Source organism: Rhagoletis zephyria, unplaced genomic scaffold, assembly GCF_001687245.7.
Source record: "Rhagoletis zephyria isolate East Lansing unplaced genomic scaffold, Rhagoletis_zephyria_1.1 Rzeph_scaffold_02027, whole genome shotgun sequence".
Taxonomy (NCBI): Eukaryota; Metazoa; Arthropoda; class Insecta; order Diptera; family Tephritidae; genus Rhagoletis; species Rhagoletis zephyria.
Genome location: NW_016159111.1, coordinates 65,855 through 80,213, shown reverse-complemented (window position 1 = coordinate 80,213; position 14,359 = coordinate 65,855). Strand labels below are relative to the sequence as shown.

The 14,359-nt window shown below is 37.1% G+C and overlaps 2 protein-coding genes across 2 annotated transcripts; both read right to left on the bottom strand.

The window, feature by feature from the left end:
- Positions 1 to 3,353: 3,353 nt before the first annotated feature.
- Positions 3,354 to 4,259, bottom strand: Mocs2B (Molybdenum cofactor synthesis 2B). Its single transcript, XM_017620049.1, has 2 exons — positions 3,742 to 4,259; positions 3,354 to 3,680 (listed from the first exon to the last, which is right to left on the bottom strand). Exons 1-2 carry the CDS (start codon positions 3,871 to 3,873, stop codon positions 3,372 to 3,374), a joined length of 441 nt encoding a protein of 146 aa, XP_017475538.1. The 5' UTR covers positions 3,874 to 4,259; the 3' UTR covers positions 3,354 to 3,371.
- Mocs2A (Molybdenum cofactor synthesis 2A) lies at positions 3,746 to 4,292 on the bottom strand. Its single transcript, XM_017620050.1, has one exon. The coding sequence runs from the start codon at positions 4,157 to 4,159 to the stop codon at positions 3,881 to 3,883; it is 279 nt and encodes a 92-aa protein (XP_017475539.1). The 5' UTR covers positions 4,160 to 4,292; the 3' UTR covers positions 3,746 to 3,880.
- Positions 4,293 to 14,359: the final 10,067 nt, after the last annotated feature.

Below are 14,359 nucleotides of genomic sequence, written 5' to 3'. Positions count from 1 at the left end.
TTGACAAGTACTGAGTGAATATCGCGAATTCCAAAAAGTATCGACGTTTTAAAAACTTGTTTAAGTAAATTTTTTCTTAAATTACATTTAAAAACGTTTAAAAGTTACCCCAGTGTAAGGAAAGGGTTAGGAGGGTGGTCTGCGGCTCGATAACATGGCAGTTCTCCAGAATAACGGAGCCTTCGTTTTCCAATGTATTCCACCATTCGATTCTTTTTTTAGAAAATTATAAATGAGCACTAGTATCGATACTTTTCTAAAAAGTTCCATCACTATGCATAATTTTACCATGCTCATGCAATTTGAATTGTGCGGCTTGTCGTTCAGCCATTTTAATAAACATTTATTTCAGCGGTGGAAAATAAAAGCGTTGTGTGCCTTCGTTCCAAACGTACAAGTAAGTAAAAATTGCGATAAAAGTTGTTTTAAAACTTTGTATATTTAATGCGTCTTTTATTGTGCAGTTGCAATTACATCTTTGTAAATTGCGCGGCTCGGCGTTCGGCCAATTCAAATTGCATTTTGCATTCAGCGGTGGAAAATAAGCTTTGTGTGCCTTTGTTCCACTCCTACAAGTAAAGACCGCGATAAAATTTCTTATAAAACTATGTATATTTAACGTGTCTTATTTATCCAGCCCAGTTTTTGTGTCCAGCATTTTAGTTCCGTGGTGGAAAATTGTTTTAAGAAGTTTAATATTTGCAAGTACTGTATTTTACAAAAAAAAAAAATGAAGGGGAGCACCTTTTATAATAATTTGAGAACTGAAAAGAAAAGTTGTGAGAGATTTGCAGAGAAATATAAAAGGTTGTCCCAATTTGCCGATTCGGATTGGGGCGAGTGCAGTGCCCCTGCGAATGCACAAAATACTAGCGTGGATATTTAATTTTCTGACTCCGATTGCCGGTCGGAAAATGAAACAGAAATTATATGCCAACCAGTAATATTATAGATTTTGAGACGAGAGACACGATTCTGTTTAAAAAGCGGAAAAACATTTCAACCCCTTAATTTGAGAAATGTATTATATGTTGCCTTTTTATGATTTGCATGCAGTTGTGCATCCTTCGCAAATTTTATATCCCTAGTTAAACTTCAAAATTCCTTTCGACATTTTACGCAATTTTTTTTCCAAATTTCGCAGTAAAAACTAGTACAGCAGTTTCGATGTTTGATTTAAAATTGTTATAACTTGGCTCTCAGAGGGCCTAGAGGCTTATACCTTGACTCAAATTAAAGGTCTTCAATTGCACTTATTGTTCGAGGGATATAAAATTGTGTGAAGGATGCACAGCTGCATGCAAATAGAAAAAAATACTATAAATAATGCATTTTTTAAATTAAGGTGTTACATTTTTTTTTTCGAAGTTTGAACAGTGGAATTGTGCTGCTCGACTCAAAATCTATAGTAATAAGTATAGTATAGTATAGTAGTAGTATAATAAAAAAATCTATTAGAAATGTCCAACTTCATAACAGAAAAAATTTCAATTAGCACGAAATTGTTCCGCAAGTAGAATCAAATACCAAGAGTGTAATTGAGATTCTTAACCAAACTCGGATTTCTCGACCAACTCGGATTTGGGGGGGATTGAAAATTACTTGATAAAAATCTTGGTACAATTTCTTTACAAATAATTTCTCAAGAAAACACATAATTGGGCGGTAAGTCGTGTCTAACCAGGCTGCGGACAATAACCAGCTTTTGGCTTCAGGCGCTAAACGGTTAAGTAGTATATTAAGCAACATTGATGGGCCTTCAACAAGTACTGCCAAAAGTCTTATAAGCAACCTACAAATGATTGTAGATTCCTCCTGCGAAAGCGAAGTGTCGGATGTAGAATCTTGAACCATTAAAAAATTTGAAATTAAAGCTTAATATTAACAAAAAGGAGCTCATCTCTGAAAATCCTCTCGATTGGTGGACAACTAAACTAAAATACGACAAATTTACAGATCTGGCCCGCAAATACTTCAGCGCTGCACCCCCCAGCGTTCCAAGTGAGCAATTATTCACGTTCCCACGACAGTCGGGTCTACGTAACCGGAACGACCCAGATTTATATCTGGCCAAGGACTGTCACTCCAGCAACACTTCCCAAAAAGTCTTTGGGGAGTTTGTATGCTGTTACAACAACAGCAATTATTCACTGCAGCCGGCCTTATATACGAGCCTCTAAGAAATCGCCTCATTTGAGGAAAAATTATTTTTTTTAATATAATATCCCCTTTCGAACTTTGACTACTTACTACATTTAAACACTTTATAGGTTTAGCACTCGTTCAATGTTCTAATAATTTCCAAATTTGTAAGTAATAAAAACGATGACTAAGTTGATTATCAGGCCGATTCTGAACAGAAACTCCCTGGAAGTTTTCTCTCTTTTCCCTTTCCTCCTATCATGAATAAAAATTCCCTGAGGACTTTTTATATTAAATGGCGGAGTTGAGCTCTCAAAAAAGTGCCAAACAACTTCTTCGAAGTTTGAATTTCCCCCTCCCAAGTTTTCGGGGAAAATTCTACTCCCTGGTAGTTAATTATTGGAGGATTTCTTTTTCGGAAGAGACAAATTTCCCGGGAGTATTAAGAATTGGGCTGTATAGCTTTTTTAATGTTATTCCTAACATTCGCATTCGCACATGCGCATTCCGAAAATTCGCATTCGCATTCGCGAATATGGAAAATAGACATTCGAAACATCCCTAATGCCAACATATGTTACCCTACAAGAATTGTGTGATGGAAACTACCACGTTCTCATCTATCTTACTAACATCATTTGCAAATTTTTCGTTGGTTAAAAAAGAGACCATTAAATAAGGCCATAAGTTAGAGGAAAGCGGAAGATCACATGTACACAAATGTTTACATCAGATTTTTCACACTGCCCTTTAGAATTTGATAGAAACTTGTAGGTAGCCAGTGACAGAAATCTCTATCAGTCTTGCCACTCAAATGATTTGTCAAATGATAGTCACTGTTCTTGCAGGGTTAGTGTTTAGCCGAGCTTCCGCTCCGATTTATGGCGTGCATGTTATTACACAAAGGGGAGGGACCTACAGCTTTACGTCGACTTCGAGCGGCGATTGTATTTTTATTATAAGCAGAAATGCGCTCGGAGGCTTGCCTTTGCCTTCCGAGAGGCGCCCGCTATTAGAAAAAAACACTCATAGATACCCAAAGACATGCGAGTTTTAATGGTTTTACGGGTAAAACGGCTTACTTGTGTGAAATTAGGTAGCTTATGTACAACTATGTAGCGTACGGCAACAGCTTCCTGCAAAATCCTGACAATTGCTGTAAATCTTGAAGTGTTTGCGTAAGACTTATTATATTCAAATAAAAATAAAACTTTAACATTACACATAAGTCACTCAACCCACTGACACTCTTTATTTTCCTTCCAATCTGAATCTCCATTGTCATACATTTCCTTTTTCCAAATGGGCACTTTTTTCTTTAATTGTTCAATTGCATATGCTACTGCGTCTAAAGAAGCCTGTCTATGAGGCGATGCGATTGCTACAACGACACTTGCTTCTTTGGGCGCAACTAAACCAAGACGATGGTACATTGCAATATTCATTATATCCTGCCAACGTGAACGTAGTTCTGCACATATATTTTGTAGTTCTTTATAAGCCATTGGTTCATAAGCTTCATACTCCAGCGAACATACCTGTGGGAAATTCTTGGCTAATACAAACGAACAGAAGTTGAATTTATTTTCAAGTACTTACCGTTTTACCTTCAAAAGAATTCCGAGTAGTACCTACAAATAACGAAATCGCACCACACTTCTCATGCGATACCAAAGTGCTTATCGCACCCACGTCAAGAGGGTCTCGGGTTATCAGTAAAAAATTTGCCATTGTGCTGCTAGCCCCCACTAATTGGTGGGATAATTGCGATTTCGTCACCTTCGCGCAGTTCTAAACTTTCCAACAAATTTTCACAATATGCCTCATTGATTGCAATTATAAAATTATTTTTAATAGAATCTAAATTGTAGTTTAAGCAGATTTGTTCCGAAATTTCAGATGCAGATATTCGACGTTTCAGAACCAACGAAGTGGAATCTACACCAGCGAGATCTCGTGCTTTGGCGAAAAATAGCAACTTAACAGTAACAAAATCTTCACTATCAGATTCGTTCATTAGAACTCGAGAATGTAGGCTCGATATACGCCAAAAATAAAATAGTAATATTTAATTTTCCACGAAAACAAAACATCAGCAGTTTTGCACCAATCAGCAGGTAGTTACGCTAAAAGTATATCGATACAACGAAAATATCGATGCTTAGCAAAGTTGTTAAGCGCCCCGTAAACGATACAGTTGCTCAAATTGAAGTTTATTGCTTGAAACACATTGAAAACGACGGGCTACATCTGTCAATTTTTTACACGTACTCTTATGTAGATAATTATTTGGAATAAGGACCGTTGAGCTAGAAAAAAAAAGAAAAAGTGGACGTGGTCCATCCCTTTTTTCTGAGTTTAATGGTAAAATTTTTTTTTTGGTGCATATACACAGGGGTGGCGCTAGGGGGAAGGGCTAAACGTGGAATTTTCAACATTTTGAAATGCTTATATTTCGAAAACTATTGCTCCGATTTTCAAACATGGACCCAGTTGGAAAGGTGATTAAAGGACCTTTTATATGACGAAATTATGGACTTTTTTTTATAGTGTATGTTTATCTATAATAAAAGATATGTTTATCAGAAAGAGCACAAAAAAATGTTAATTTGATGTATAATTTTATATAGTGCCAACAGTGAAATAAAACAACTATATTTATGTTATATTCTATTAATTGGCGTGCCGTTATTTTTAACAGTTATATTTGGTAAATTTAATAAACCGTTATGTACGCTGTGTGGCGGCCGCTGTGATGTAGTGGTAAGCAGTGAGGACTTCCACTCCGCATCGCCTGGGTTCAAGCAACATCGCAAAAAAATAAATTTAGAAAAAAGTTTTTTTCTTAACAACGGTCACCCCTCGGCAGGCAATGGCAAACCTCCGAGTGTATTTCTGCCATGAAAAACAGCTCATAAAAATACAATCGCCGTTCGGAGTCGATTCGCGCGATTTTTTATTAAAAAATTTTACCTGGGCCGCTCTTTTCTCTTTTACCTAATGAAAATGACCCTTTTTTTCTTTTCCATATAAAGCGATATTTTAATATATATTTAGTCAAATATGATGTGCAGAAGAATTTTTTGTTACAAATCATATATCAAATTAAAGGTATTTTTGTGCTCTTTCTGATAAACATATTTGTAAATACAATTAGTTTTACAAAATACATACATTTTTATAAAAATGTTGCCATAATTTCGTTTTGATTTTACTTTTTCTCGAAATATGTTTACATTATGTATATAATTATTTATATCAAATGAAAGGTCCTTTAATCACCTTTCTCACTGTGTTTTTAAAATCGGTTCAATACTTTTCGAAATATAAGCTTTTAAAATGTTGAAAATTCCACGTTTGGCCCGCCTTAGCGTCGCCCCTGTTAATTTGCACGAAAAAAAGCCACTAAAATCAAGAAAAGGGGGCGGGCCACCTTCTCCTGCAAGTGAGGGCTCTTTTATGAGAGAAAGTTAGGGCCGTTTTCACCAACTCTGGTTAACACTAATCTCTAGTTAATGTCGGCAACGATGGTTCATGGGGGTTTATGTTAACAGGAGATGGTGAAAACGGTCCTCAGGGTCATGCTCAGACAGAAGTTGCCGGATTTGTGTTCTCATTTATTGGCGCTGTAATTGCCCAAGGGATTTTAACTGAGTCCAAAACAGCACGCCAGTCGTTTCCCTTATGTATCAACTGACGCCAATCGAAAATACCAATTGAAACCCAAATACCATAGTCCTTCTCCACCGGGTCTTTCCATCGCGTCACATCGCGTTAAATAAATTGAGAGCTGGATTTCAGATTAAAAAATTAACCCGAAAGGGAGTCACCTTGTCAGAAAACTCGTTTGGTATGAAATGACTCGGAGAGGTCCTTCCCAATTCTTAAGGAGTTGGTGGATTGGTCAAGGTCATTTCGCGGGAATTGCGGCGTTGCCTTCCGCTTAGTGCTGTTGAAAGCGGCTTTGAAATCGAGAAATAGATGGTGGGCGATGATCCTATTCTCGTGGGTCTTTTCCAAGACTTAGCGTATTTGACTACCTGATCTTTGGTGGATTTGCAACGTCCAAAGTCACATTGCTAAGGCCCAATCAGTTCGTTGACGGTGGGCTTCAGTCTTTCAAACAATACACTCGATGAAGGCGCGTATGGCGGGGTCGACTTTCTTGTGGATTGGCCAGAGCTGACTTAGATTGCAGTTGGCTTCATGAGAGTTGATGCATGCACCTTCATGCAATTCCTCGCCGCCTTCCTTGAATAGTTCGGCTGCCAGGCCGTCAGTTTCAGCAGTTATATTGTTTTCCAGCCGCGTAATCGCTATTCCTACTTCGCCATAGTTAGGCGGTGAGAGTTGTGGGGTGTAGGCGGCATTTTTTCCGCAGTTTCTTAACACCCCTCATCGTATCAGTTCTTCTTTCGAGCTTGCTGAAATCCGATTACTTCTTCGGCGGCGGTACTTAATGAGCTAGCGAATGTCGGTTTGTTAAAGAGTGCTCTCGGAGAGCAGGCGTGAGAGTCGAGTGCCAAATAAATTTGCCGTCTGTTGTGATTGAGCTTTCCTTGCATTGTTGCGCGCACATTTTTTGGTGCACACAGGTAGGTATGTATCTACCGTCTTTCACAACATTTGGTTTTTGGTTTTTGGATCTGGAGACAGCCATTTGATGGATCTTTTTATGTCGGAACCTAGTACTACATAATACTATGTTTCGGACCCCGACGAAGTCGATCAGCCTCAGTCCGCTATCAGACGTCTCGTTGTGGAGGCTTATTTTTCCATTATTTGCGCCAAAGATCCCTTCCTTGCCCACCTTGGCATTGAAATCGCCAAGCACAATTTTGAGAAGCGAGATGTTGAAGAATCTCGCATTTAATGCAGATTGTGGCAAGACGCTCGTCCACCGGTGTGAACGACAGTACTCGGCGACGGAGTCTCTCTCCCACCACAAATCCAACACCGAATTTGCGCTCTTTTACGTGTCAGCTGTAGTAGACGTCTTTTCTTTGTCTTGTCCCGTCCATCGCATTTCTTGAATGGCAGTGATGTCAACCTTTGTCTTTTCGATGACATCACTGAGCCGGGCAGAGGAACCTTGCCCATTAAGCGTCCGGATATTCCAGGGGTATACCTTCAAATCATAGTTCTTTATAAATACGTTTGCCGCAGTCGCCATAAAAAAACAGGTAGTATACGAGCATTTTTTTTGTTTTAATTGGGCGGGGTTTTAACATGACGGGAACCAAACTCAATGCACGCGATGTTTGCGCCTTCTCACTTTAGCTCGGGTGTTTTGTTGCTACCCAGAGGATACGTGGATATAAATATCTGGACGTCGTGAGCTGCGATTTGAACCGTACGCAAAACAATCGCTTCCGGCCACTCCCAGGTGCATGGCAGTCAAAAGCGTTCCCCACTTACGTATACTTCTGTGCACGAAACAATCTTCCTGGGTTTAGTCCGAAGTATTTCTTCCGGGCAAGAAAAACGTTCCAAATATTCCAAAAGCAGCAATTGAAAGAAATGATTCTGTTCTTTACTGGGATCGAACAATTCTTTAAGATCGACCATGGTGATACACGCAAAATGAATTAAGTTGGTATTTCTTGTTGATTTTGCCATAGTGAACGACAGCAACCTGGAGAGTACGTACACGACGAAGAAACATAAATATGCAGACCTCTGGGCGGAATTAAGGACGCGGTCATTTTAGACAGCTGTAGAATTTTTCGCGAATTTGTAAATTAATCTGAAAGGAAAAAATTAAAATTAAAATTTGATGTTAAACATCGATAATCTCCAATTCGATAATAATAAATACAGAGACGCTTAGTTTCGCCTATAAACATCCCTTGAAAGTCTGCAGTAGGTGTTCAAAATTTCAATAAAGCCGGTGTACAACTTTGTGAATAAACGAACTTAAACATTTTTATATCTGTCTTCGTATGGCTTTAGTATAATTTAGCATTCGCAGCATTCGATTGTGAATTACTCACTGGCGCCGAGCCGTTGAAGAACTTTTGGCAAATAAACGTGCAGGATATAGTTCCGGTATTAGCAAGTCAATATTCTTATTGAGTCTCATCAAAGAGCCAGCTTCCCGACTACTACTATTCCATACGAACACAGATATATATACATAGATATGTGGCTATAGAAACCCTGCAGTACGGGGGAGCGACTACAGGACTGGTGAATCGGTAGTTACCTGGTTAACTCCGTCAATTACCGAGCCCCTACTTGCAGTGTATTTCAGCGGTTATTTTTACAAGACAATGTCCTAGGCGGTAGTCACCATCGGCTCTCTCTGTACCACCGGGGCTGGCTAAAGTAGTCACTTGCGTTATTCATGGACGCCCTCTGTCGTAGTTTGCCGCCACTCTGCTTCCGACTAGTTCGACTCTGCACTACCACGGGTTATTAGAGTAGCTATTTACCTAGGAGTCGGTGCAGTAGCGGTTCAAAAATAGCGACTGACTCCAGCAGTACTGGAGGGAAGTACATATATGCATCTGTAGATACAGATTACGCGAAGAAGACTTCATGCAAGCCACTGCAACTTGAAATTTACTTATATTCGTAACATGTAAACAATAAATGCCAAAGTGTGTTATTACATGGAAGTAGAACAAATTCAAGTATTTCGCAAATATTTAGAAATCAATACACTTGGCCATAATGGCTGCGTTTCTTTATACATTCCGGATAATCCCATTTCACAGCCGGAATAAACAGAATGCTTTTGAAATATACGTTAACATATCATCAGGAACGTTCTAAAGAATAAGTAAACAAAAAAGTTTATTCCAAACGTTCAGAATGAATAAAGAAATTCAGCCAATATGAGAAATACAAAACTTAATTAGGACTCGAATTGCTTCACAAGGAATTTTACTGCAGCTGTTTACAGTTTTCCAATTACATGAACCCGAGACTTAAGAGAGCAACCAACAGTCGCATTGAAAAGTAAAAAAAAACACTTTACAGCAAAAAACATAACAACAACAAAAGCGCCTTAAAACTGTTATAAATTCCACAATTCATATGTAAAACTTTGACATTCGATCGCATTTATAATTGTTATAAAACCGTAAGCATAAATTTTCTCATTAAATTTTCCTCAATAAACAACGTAACGGTGTCGCGTTATATATATGCACGAGTACATATGTACTTACATATATGTATATTGATTTGTATCGACCCATGTTTTCTACCAAGTAAAATCGTACATATTTCTTCTGAGATACTCGCAATTTGGTGTAGGAGGATTCCATCGTTGGTACGGGACAAATCGTGCGCATTTTTTTCAGCTTACGGCTCCAGTTAAAGGCAAAGTAAAAAGTTATAAAGTACTAAAAGTAGTAAAATGTACTAGTCATAACGTTTGGATGGTAAAGCTCTAGCCAAAAACAGAAAATTTGTTTGGCCCAGTAAATTTAGATCAAATTGGTACGAAGAAAATAAAAAATTTGTAGTAGGGAACTTTTGTTTTTTTCTATTAACTTTTGATGCAGTGCAATGTCAGAATTTCCACAATTCTCCATAGCTGAATTGCTGAATGTTTTAACTGCATTACCAACATACCTAAACTCGCGGTGACAAGAACTGGTAACATTTTTTCGTAATAAAATTTTCCGCTTACAAAATCTTCGGTAACGTGCAGAATTGACCTGTAAGTGCGTAAAATTGGTACATTCTCTCGGTTTTCGTAATTTTTCAACAGTATCTATTGAAAATACGTGGCATATTCAAATGTCAAAGTTGCGCCAACATTTTCTTTGTGAGAAAAAGTAACAGCAGATTGTTATGGTTTTGAGATTGCTGATTACGAGCCTAGAGCATGATTTTGAAAAATCATAATGGCGAATCCAAGATGGCTCCCAAAAAATTAAAATCATTCGCTTGAAACGTTTTCCTCTGGGGTTATTGGGGTCGCTGATTACGAATCCGTTGTCAGGTTGGAAAAATTCAAAATGGCGAAACCAAAATACAATAACTTTTTAGCATGTTGATGCTTATATCACTTATATTTATCAGCTACAAATAATTAATCTCGGAATTCAGGCACCATTCTTATTACCGATGCCTTCATTTTTTAATGAGCTAAAAGTAAAAACATTAAATGTTCATTTTGTAAAAAAGAAAAATTGATTCTCGCTATTGAAATAAAAGTTACGTCTAATTGCTTTGAGTATGTACGTATACATACTATGTACATTAGGGTGGTCCTTAAAAAAATCAAATGAACCATTTTTTTTAGTCTCACCTCCTCAATCGGTAATACCACGATCACAGATATCACATATAAATGTTGGTTCCGATTGGAGTCAGTTAAGGCGTGTCGCAAAGGAGTCCAAGGCCAGAAGCCTCCTTGGAGACTTAAAAAATTAAAAATATTTTTGTTTTTCATCTAGTACTCAAAATCGATACTACCATAGTCGAAGATTTCACATATAAATTTTGGTCCCGATCGGAGTCAGTTAAGGCGTGTCGCAAAGGGGCCAAAGGACAGAAGCCTCTTTGGAGACTTAAAAAATTAAAAATATTTTTTTTCCATTTAATACCCAAAATCAATACTACTAAAATTCAAGATATCATTTATAAATTTTGACCCCGATCGCTGTCGGTTAAGACGTTTTCATAGGCTAATCTGAAGTTGGAACCCTGTGCGACACGCCTTAACCGACTCCAATCGGGCCAAAATTTATATGTGATATCTTCGACTTAGTAGCAGCGATGTCGGGGTTGAGGCTTAGGAAATCGGATGTACAAATTTGCTTTAAGGACCACCCTAATGTACATATATGCATGTACATTAGGGTGCCTTACAAAAGAAAGCTGTGGTTTTTTCCGCCAAGATATTTCAGAAAAATATTAGAGTTTACGTGAGCTGGGTCGATTTTAAAACATCTCCAAAAATCTACTTTTCTAACCGACTTCCAAAAAAGGAGAAGGTTATCAGTTCGTCGGAATATTTTTCTTTATGTACGTTACTGCATAACTTTCGATCACGTCAACCGATTTCGATAATCGCAAAGGTAGTGTCTCAGAGGTGGTCCCATACAAATGTGGTTTAGATCCGATTATGAAATATATACGGATATATATATATGTATATATTTTTAAGTCGGTTTTTTCTTGCTAAAATTACTTGTTTATAAATAAGATTAGTTTAAAGAAATATTTTTTCCAGAAAATCACATCATAAAGGATTCATTGAAGCTTAAATCGCCTGCATAAAAATGTTTGTACATTTTATAAACGGAATCAAGATAGTAAGATTTTTGGAGGTATTTTCAAATCGGTCTAGCTCACGTAAATCTTAATATTTTTCCTAAATATTTTGGTGAAGTTCTTAAAATATAATCTGCCTTATCAAAAAGTGAAAAGTGAACCGGTTCGGGGAAAATGAAACTCATGATAAGGCTAAATACATTTCTAATTCCGATGGAAAAAGAGTATCGATATGTTTTTTTTTGTTATATGGAGAGTGATGCAGCCTAATGTACAAATTAACTTAAAATTATTTACAAAGTATTCACAGGAATTGTTTGCTACAAGTTGATCGCATCTTCTTTGTTTTCCTTTTTGCCTTTTTTTTAAGTTGTTTATGTTATGAAAAAACTGGTATGCCTTGTCACGTAAACTGTTAATTTTACAGGAACTTAGTTAAGCACGACAGATCGCTTTTGTGGTAATAAATCAGCTTTGAAGTGAGAATTAAGTGAACGTGTATTTTCATAAAAAAGCGCAAGTTTTCGATAGCGATTGTGAGACGCAAAATCAAAGCACTAAGAGACATATGTACATACATATATTGAATATTAAAGGCGGAAAAAAAGAAAAACATGCGACGGCATGTGATTGGTTTTTACGTGTTTAATAATTTCTACTTTGTGCATTTAGTAGGTACATATGTAGCTGAATTCGCTTGTTGCCAATTAGAAAATCATCAATCTATAAAATTGTAATTATTATTGAAAATTTTAATTTACTATGAACACTCACTGTTTTATTTTTTTGTTAAATTTTAAGGAAGTGAAATATTTATCTATTTTCATTAATTTTTCAAAGTAAAATTATAAGCCTCTGAAAATGCTATGATAATTTATTTTTCCCTTTTTGGCGAATAAATAATCTGCAAATTACCAAGACCTTCCTCTAATGCCAGTAATATATATAGCTTCAATTAGTATTGCCACTGCTTTTGTTGTTTTTTGGTTATTTGCTTATTCCACTGAGACCGATGATCATCCTTCTCCAAGCAATCAGCAACGTTGTTTGTTATTCTCTGACATAGCCCATCCGGCGGCAGCGTATCCTATTATCAAGTGAATTTGTAGCTTTTAAGCGAGAATTACTGCCATTTTTCCCCGACCACCAAGCCTGCTCGCCAACAAATGTGTATCTATCTATGTATGTACATACGTATGTATGTATGTAGTTAGAATGCATTCTTTTAATGCAGTTGGCGTTAAAAATTGCACTTCCGTTTAATCCCCTCTACCATTTGCCAATGTATGTATATCCCTCAACACCATTTGCTATTTGCCATATTCTTCAAATTCTTTCACTTCGCCACTTCGCTTGGAGAACTTCACTACCACACTAACACCAATATTAATGTTATGGTCNTCTGTGTACCGGTAAGTATAGTCTGCCATTTTATATGGCCTCAATAAAGCATATAAGAAGACGTAGCGTAGATGGGTAAATCTGCAACAAGTGTTTGCGTGCCGCCAAAAATGAACCACAACAACCGATGTGCCAACAAACTAATGGCAACAACAAAAGCGGCAACGCGGCAAATCTATGAGTGTGGCGGAAAGTGTCAGCAACAATTGTTGGATTGCATTAAGACAAAATCGGAGGAAATACATATATATATGTTCGCTTCAAGCATGTTTGACTTGAATTAACGCCGGCTGATTTTACCTGGGTTAGTGCTGTGCAAATTCAGATCAAATTTTTTTTTATGATGACATCAAGAAGAATAAAGTGTGGATTTGAAGAAAAAAATAAATCATCATAATAATTTTGTTAAACGCTTTTAAAAACAGGCGGCTTTTAGCTGCTTTTTTCTAAAAATTAACTAAACCATTAGCCGAATCAAAAATTTCCACAAGTGTTTTTTTATATAAATACTTATTTTCCTAAGTTTTTTCTTTTGTTAAATGCGATGAAAAGATAAAAATGATTATTAATAGATAAAATCAAACCATGTTCTTGAAAAAAAATCTGAAATAGGACGTTTTTCAACCATTTGCTGAAAGCCTTTGAACCGAATCGAAAACCCGGTTCAAAGAAAAAAAAACCCGTTCTGACGAACCAATCCAAAGTAACAAAAGCAGTTCGAACCGCTGAACCGAATTGACCGAATTTTTCATACGGTTCACGTTCCTGTTTAAATTCCGCTTGCCCACAAAAAACATTTGTGTTATTTAGTTTCAAAGTTATTCTTATAATACATACTTATATTTGTTTATCTAATTATAGGATCACTATTTTTCAGTGTACATTATTATTTCAATACGACCTCGTGACCAGATAATAGACTGAATTCTGATGCGTCTGTTCACTATGAAGTGTTTTGCTAAATAAATGTACAAAATCTTTTCTCAAACAAACCTTGATAACACTGGGTTGTGCGCTGTGCAGAGTGCTTGGAATTCGAGCTAGAAAAACACCACAAGTGAAAAGAGACAAGAAGCCTCGGATGAGATCCTCTACTTTTGTTGACTTCCCCGGCAAACATTTTTAGGGGTATGCACGTCGAATTACCAGTTTTTTAATGGGGAATGCGCCTCTGCCTAGCAAGTTGTTGCCGTCATGAGTGGAAAGGCAGACATCACCGCCAAAATTGTGATAGACAAGACAAGAATAGAAGATTTTAGGACCTTGTGACATCTACTACAGCTTCTATGTATTTGTGCTCAAGTTCAGTGTCGAGTTTTTGGTCAAACAACGGTTTCTTCTGCCCTCAGTAGGCGCTGTGTCAGAATTTCCACAAATCTTCGTAGCTGAATTGCTGAATATTTTAACTGCATCACCAACGTACCTATAATGGCGATGACAAGAACTGGTACAATTTTTTGGTAATACAATTTTCCGGTTACAAAATCTTCGGCAACGTGCAGAATAGATCTGTTAGTATAGAAGGCTTGAAAGAGCTTTGTCCGCGGACAAGCTGATGCCCACCACCGCCATAGATTGTAGG